At 46.3% G+C, this 7,500-nt stretch overlaps 1 protein-coding gene across 1 annotated transcript in view; it reads right to left on the bottom strand.

Annotated features, from left to right (window-relative positions):
* The window catches only part of nav3 (neuron navigator 3), a 160,435-nt gene that overhangs the window by 2,528 nt on the left and 150,407 nt on the right, over positions 1-7,500 (bottom strand). The window contains exons 33-40 of the mRNA XM_068755448.1: positions 5,679-5,776; positions 5,485-5,580; positions 1,546-1,714; positions 1,191-1,426; positions 798-952; positions 639-710; positions 256-452; positions 44-162 (exon numbers count right to left, since the gene is read on the bottom strand). Coding sequence (XP_068611549.1) covers positions 44-162; positions 256-452; positions 639-710; positions 798-952; positions 1,191-1,426; positions 1,546-1,714; positions 5,485-5,580; positions 5,679-5,776 — 1,142 coding nt within the window. The remainder of the gene's footprint in view (positions 1-43; positions 163-255; positions 453-638; positions 711-797; positions 953-1,190; positions 1,427-1,545; positions 1,715-5,484; positions 5,581-5,678; positions 5,777-7,500) is intronic.

The following is a 7,500-nucleotide window of genomic DNA, read 5'->3' as shown; positions in this document are numbered from 1 at the left end:
TCCCACTCTACGATGGTGTGTATTGTGTCACGACGTAACATACCTGAAGCCCTTCCCTCACCGCCTCCAGCAGGTAGGGCACCAGGGAGTAGTTCCATAGGTCCGTGAACCAAACCCGAGACCCTTCTACGTCCATGGGACAGGACAGGAAGAGACGGGGGCCTGTGGGGACAAAAGACTGTCAGTGTGCTCAGACAGACGCTGGTGTGCAGCAGGGTGTGTGCGTGTGCGTGTGTGCGTGTGTGCGTGACTCACCGAGGGTGACATCCGAGGAGCTGTGGGCCTCCAGGAAGCTGTTAAGGTGCTGCCAAGTCTTGGGGATCCAGTCGATGATCTTCATCAGGTCATTGCTGCGCATGCTTTTATTGATCTCTGTCTCTATCAGCTTCCGCCGCAGGAAACGGCCCAGGAAACCTTTGACCGGCTCCGTGTGATTGGTGCAGAGCACCCACCTGCGTCAGGACGGATGATCAGCGAGGAAAGAGAGGCTGGAACGCCGTGCCCTGTGCCCCGCTTCACAAGGCTAATTATCAGAGAGATGTACTCCCCGGCCTCGCTAATGAGGAACGCCTTTAGATTACAGTCTGGGAGAAACAAATACACAACAGGCTGCTCGCGGTCCACCGTGTGTCACACACCTGAAGTTGTGATGAAGCTCAAGGTTAGGAGAGGAAGAAACTCCTTGGTTCATGGTGCCGATCACATAAGGGCTGCACGGAGACAGAGACAAGACGAGTCGGCACCAGGCGACTGCTGCTGGGCCCACGTTACTGGTGCCGTAGCTCTTTCTGACTCACCATTTGTGGTACTTGCAGTTGAGGAAGCCGTTGAAGATGTCGCTGAGGGAGCCGATGTGGTGGAGGTTGTCCAGGATGACCACGGCGGGGAGCTCTTTGTCCATGTCCTCGGAGCTACACTGCTCTGCCAGGTTGGACAGGTACTGACGGAGGTCCTGGGGAGGCGAGAGCCGGCGCGTTCAGTGACATGACCTTTTTCTGAAATCTATATAAATAGATGCTATCAAACATATAAGAGCAGAATGAAGAGTTAGGGTTCTGATGTGGTGAAAGGCATTCTGGGAGACACTTAATCGGACATAGAAACTGTAGAAAAAGGCTAATGTGAAAAAAAGATTTCTGTCTAAATGGCCACAAAATCCCAGGTTGCCATGTTTGAATCCCTCCTCCTACTTTGCTTGAATTCTGGTCCACGTTGAAGCTGGCCACATTGTGCTCCGTCACTTCCTGCCCCATCTGGGAGATCATGAACTGGGCCAGTTTGGCAGCCAGGAAGGACTTTCCAGTGCCGCTCGGTCCTGAGAGGATGATTCGTCGATGCTCCATCAACAGGTTGAGGTACCGCTGAATAGTGGCTTTTGGAATCAACGTGTCAAACGCCAGGCTGTCGATGCTTCTCTCTTTCACACCTAGGAAGAGAACACAGTAAAACATGTTTGAATACTATTTCATGTCAGACTCTGAATCATCGTTCTCAATCCCAAATCTTTTGGATCCCAGTCCCCTCCTTGTTTCCTGGCTGCTGTACCTCTAAGGTTGACCGAGACAACGTTGGTATCTCCCACCAGGTAGCCGCAGGGCAGCAGCTCAGGTACTTCGGAAGCATGGGAGCGCACCAAGTCGCCCATCCTGTAGCAGACGATGCTGTCTGAGCTGAGACCCAGGCTGCTCAGAGGATCCACCCGGAACATGTACTCCTGTAGTTAGCGGACGGGGGGGGGGGGGTTAACTATTGATCTGCGCACATTAATAAACATTTCTGTAAATGTGCCAGAATTAGCCAAAAGGCTATTTTACATCTGTTGTCCCTGGACAGAGATTCCAAGGCCCCCAAATATGTACACATATGAAATAAAAATACAGATATAAAATAACCACATAATTAAAAGCAATATCAAATAAAACAATTTCAAGTAACTGTAAAACATAATGTCTATACTAAAAATTTATAAAGCAACTAAAACCATAAAACAACAGGTGACAGTAAACAACAACAAATTAAACAGCAGTTTCTCTCAGTGGTGACAGAACTGTGTGCGAATGAGCCATTCCTTAAGTTTAAATTAAAACACATTACAGGTCTCTAGATTTCTGACGATAACTGGGATAGAATTCCACTCGTGTGCCGCTTTAAAGGAAAAGGCAGACTGACCAAATGAGCTTTTCCTTAGTGGAATAACACAGTCCCCTCTTGCAGCACCTCTAGAGACTCGATGTGAGGCGGTTCTTACATCCACAAACTGTCCGAGCGGAGGAGATGTTAAACCATTAATAATTTTAAACATCAGACATGAATTTATATATTTAATAAAATTTTCCCAGTTTAACAATTTGTATTTATGTAACATCGGGCAGTGATGAAAATGTGCTGGTTTTTTGTTCAGTATTTTAAGTGTTTGTTTGTACAGAGACTGTAGAGGTATTAGAGTAGTGATACTGGCCTGCGACCAGGTTGTTAAGCAGGAAGTGATATGTGAAAGAATCATTGAATGCATATACGTCAACAACGCCCCTCTAGGCATGTAATCTCTAGTGAATCTAACATTTGAGAGACTGAGTTTAACTCTATTACAGACCTTTTTAACCTGTTTTTTGAAATTAAGTTGTGAATCTATAAGGACTCCGAGGTACTTGTTTTCGGAAACAATCTGCAGCCTTTCCCCCCAAAAAAAGACATCTGGGTCAGCACCGGAGCACTTTGTCTTTGAGAAAAACATGCAGACCGTTTTTGACAAATGTAATTGCAAACAGCACTGCTTCAGCCAAGTTGTTACATGAACCATGATGTCTGTGAGTTCTTCAGCAACTTGTGTTGTACTGCTACCATAAACATAAATAACAGTATCATCAGCATACATTTGTATGTCGATGTCAGGACAAACAAAAGGTAAATCATTAACGTATAAAGAAAACAGCAATGGTCCCAGCACGGAACCTTGAGGAACACCTGTAGACTGACATAGAACAGCTGATTGATGGTTTTCTAGTCGAACACACTGAGTACGGTTTAACAGATATGATTCTAACCATCCAAGTGTGCGCAGTGAAAAATTAAAGGTAGACAGTTTAGACAGGAGGATTCTGTGATTGACAGTATCAAATGCCTTTTTCAAGTCAAGAAATATCGCTCCGACAACACCACTTTTATCCATTAAAGATTTGATCCTTTCAACGAAACAACAGTTTGCCGTTTCAGTCGAGTGTTTGGCCCTAAAGCCAAATTGCATTGGATGCAGAGAAAACGGGCCAGTATTCAGATAGCAAGTTATTTGTTCTGCTACCAATTTCTCTACCACCTTTGACAGTGTCGGGATTATAATAATAGGCCTATAGTTGCTAGGCAGCAGAGGATTGTTACTCCTTTAAATATAGGAGTAACAACTGCCTCTTTCCAAACACTTGTAAATTTTCCCTGGGAGATTGAAAGGTTAATAATTTTGGTTAATGGATAAAGTATTGATGAACTGAGCTCTTTGAGCATAACTGGGTCCATACCAAAGACATCCTTTGCTCTTGATGTTTTTAACGATTGAATAATTCTTCTAACCTCCATTTCACTAACATTTCTTATGCTGAATGCTGGTTCATTAGTGCTTTAGGGTATTAATACTTGTTTTGCCAACAGGAAAACATTGAGCAATTGTGGATTAAAGAGTCAACAAAGTAATGATTGAGAACTTCTGTAATTTCAGACGGATTATTTATGATGTTTCCATTTAATGTTAAAATTTTATATTCTTTCCTGACCTTATTCCGGATCCGATCCGGATGAAATTTGGCAGTTGGATAGAGACCCCCACCCTACATGACTGTGTCAAATTCCATAAACATCTGTCAATAATTAACCGAGATATTGAGGAACACAGTTTGAAGCTCCATTGACTGCAATGTAACCAAAAATGTCAAAATGATCCAGAATCCAGGATCTCTTCTGGATCAGCACCAAAATGTAATCGACTGTTCCTGGTGACGATGATGATGATGAATATATTTATTAGATAGAATGTTTGAGTACAAGTACAGTCAAACAGTAGCATGTATTACAGTACAAGTACAGTCACACAGTAGCATGTATTACAGTACAAGCTCAGTCAAACAGTAGCATGTATTACAGTACAAGTACAGTCACACAGTAGCATGTGTTACAGTACAAGTACAGTCAAACAGTAGCATGTATTACAGTACAAGTACAGTCAACTTGTTTCTGTTGAAAGTCCTTCCTACAGAAATCATCGACATTTAAGGGTCGACATTTTAATAAAATAAAAATAAAAGACTCCACAGAGTAACCCCGGGTGTTTCCCTGCCACCAAGATCTGTCTGTAACATCTGTGTTATGTTGCTAAAAGTCAAGCAGACAGAACAACAAACCAGCGGCGGTGATAATATAACCCCCCCCCCCCCCGATGGGGGAAAATTAAAAACATATACTGGTAATAATGGAGAGCCGTCCAGAGAGACACTGGTGCAGACCTATTAGTTCTTATTAATAAAATACTACATCACGTCTATAAGTATCTGTCTCACCATAAAGGTTTTGTGTTTGCAGGAGATGTCGCAGGTTCATCTCCGACTTGTGGCCATTCTGTGAGGAGTTTGCATGTTCTCCCCGTGTCTGTGTGGGTTCTCTCTGGGTTCTCCCCGTGTCTGTGTGGGTTCTCTCAGGGTTCTCTCCGTGTCTGCGTGGGTTCTCTCTGGGTTCTCCCCGTGTCTGCGTGGGTTCTTCCGGTGTCTGTGTGGGTTCTCTCAGGGTTCTCTCCGTGTCTGCGTGGGTTCTCTCTGGGTTCTCCCCGTGTCTGCGTGGGTTCTCTCCGTGTCTGCGTGGGTTTTCTCCGGGTTCTCCCCGTGTCTGCGTGGGTTCTCTCAGGGTTCTCCCCGTGTCTGCGTGGGTTCTCTCTGGGTTCTCCCCGTGTCTGCGTGGGTTCTTCCGGTGTCTGTGTGGGTTCTCTCCGGGTTCTCCGGCTTCCTCCCACCACCAAAGACATGCAGCCTAGGCTGATTGGTGACGCTAAATTGCTCGTAGGTGTGAGTGTGTGTGTGGCTGGTTGTCTGTCTCTGTGTTGCCCTGCGATGAACTGGCGGCTTGTCCAGGGTGTACCCCGCCTCTCGCCCATTGACTGCTGGGATTGGCTCCAGCTTGGCCCGCGACCCAATAATGGAATAAGTGGTTGGAAAATGAATGAATGAATAAATTCTAAATTTAAATTTAAATTCTAAATTTAAATTTTCATGTCAGTTTTTCACTAAAATAAACACAACTAAACGCAGCAGGATCCAACACAGACATTACAGCTGAGATATTTACTTTATTCATCCCAAATTGGGACATTTGTATTCCTCACTGAATGTGTAATTGTTCGAATACACAAGTAACTAAGAAAAACTTCCACCACTGCCCTAACAAAGTATAGTGGGGGGGAAATGATGCAATGAATAATATAATTATCACTAACAGTTATCTGTTTACCTTAAAGAGGCGTCGGATGACTCCATCCAGCACATCCCACTTGGTTTTTCCACTCACACCTATAGATCCGATCAGATACTCTTGGTTTCGTGTACCCTGAACAACAGAAAGATGTCATCAGATCAAACGTTCTTCTGCTGTTCACGCTCTTTATGTCCCAAGAGAACTCTTGAGCCGTCCACTCGTCCACTAACCTTGGTGGTATTCGGCCCGGTGCTGATAGTAACCACTATCCGCCCGCTCCGGCCCTCTTTGCGTAGATTGCCCTCGTAGCCGTCGTCCAGTAGAATATCTGAAGTTAGAAAACAACCACTTTCATGCTGCCTGCCTCTTCATCAAACACTTCATCATGATGGAGTTCTTCACGGGATGATGCCTTTTACATTTAATGAATGTTTTCTTGATGTCAATAAGTACGTTTCTACCAGCCAATGTGACTCGTAAAGTGCTGCTCCGTCAACTGCCACCTTACCGTGGTGGAGGGGTTTGAGTGCCATAATAATTCTTGGAGCTTGGATGTTGCCCCTGGGAGGGTGACAAATACGTAAACTAATCAGGGTACCCAGCCCGGAGGGATACCTGGTCTTCACCCTGGAGCCAGGCCCGGGGAATGGACTTTCCAGGTAGCGCCTAGAGGCTAAGCCCGAAACGGGGATGTGGGTATATCCCGCCCTCGGTCCACCACCCACAGGAGGAGCTGCAGGGCTCCAGTGCAGTGCGGATTGGGCAGCAGGAAAGGCAGGCGCCTTGGCAGTCCAATGCATGGTTGCAGAAGCTCGACAGGGACATGGAATGCCCCCTCTCTGGTGGGTAATTAGCCCAAGCTCACCTCTATGCACAACCCTTGTTCAGGAGCCAGCGGTCCCGATGGGGACTGGACCCTCTATTTTGCTGGAGATGCACTGGGGGAGAGGTGGAAGGCTGGGGTGAGCTTATTTGCAGCTCCCCGGCTTTCTTCTTATGCATTGGAGTTTACCCCGGGTGTTTCCCTGCACATTCAGGTCGGGCAACGGGTTCTGACAGCAGTTCAGTGTACCCACCCTTTCTGGAGTCCTTGGAAAGTGCCCCTACAGTGGACTTCATTCTTCTGCTGGGGGACCTGGGGAGCATGATTGGGAGGAAGAGCTCTTCCAATCTGACTCTGAATGGTGTTCAGTTGTTAGTCATCATTTTGTTCTTAAATAACACCATGTTCAAGCATGTTCAACGAGTGCACTTGGTACTTGGACATTGATTAGCTGATCTGCAGCAATATGTTCTGCATGTTCAGGTAAAGGGAGGATCTGGGCGGTGAACTGATCAACATCTGGTGAGGAGTTGGATCATGTGACGGGAGAAGATGCCCGGCAGACCGGGGAGGCTGGGAACGTCTGGCTGAGGACCCAGTCAAGTTGGTCTACAACCCCCACCTATGGCAAAGGCTTGATCTCATTCTGGTGGTGGTGGGTGGGGGGGGGGGGGTATGAAATTTGAATGGTCCATGCTCCGCTCTGCTTTTGCTGAGGTGGCTGCATGGAACTGTGGTTGCAAAACTGCCGGTGCTGGTTGTGACGGCAATTCCCGAAGCTGATGGTGGAGACCATTCGCTGCGAGCCGGATCCAGATAAGTGTTTGAAAACAAGAATCATAAAGTGATCACAGCAGCTTTATCTCCGTCTCTCATAAAATAACAGTAAACACTTATTTGTAGACAGATCTGATTCTATTTCGTGTATGTTTGACTTGATTTGAAGTTTCCTGGCGTCTTTAACCCTTGAAAAGGATCAAAATAAGCTGCATTCTCCTCCCAGCCAGCTTCCACTTTGGAGCCGGATGACTGTGTTGAGTTGTTAACAACCTGCTGGCCCACTCGTCTTCCCACACATCACTGCTCTCGGCTCATCCCTCCATCAATTAATGGGGGGGGGGGGGGGTCCTCGGAGAGAGTTGTGCCTTCTATGTTAATTACAGGACAAGTGAGAGGGACAAACTCTTTGACTCTTCAAATGGAGCAGGCCTGGAGACATTTCAAGCATG

Source organism: Brachionichthys hirsutus, chromosome 22, assembly GCF_040956055.1.
Source record: "Brachionichthys hirsutus isolate HB-005 chromosome 22, CSIRO-AGI_Bhir_v1, whole genome shotgun sequence".
In the NCBI taxonomy this organism is placed as follows: Eukaryota; Metazoa; Chordata; class Actinopteri; order Lophiiformes; family Brachionichthyidae; genus Brachionichthys; species Brachionichthys hirsutus.
This window is presented reverse-complemented; position numbering and strand designations above follow the sequence as displayed.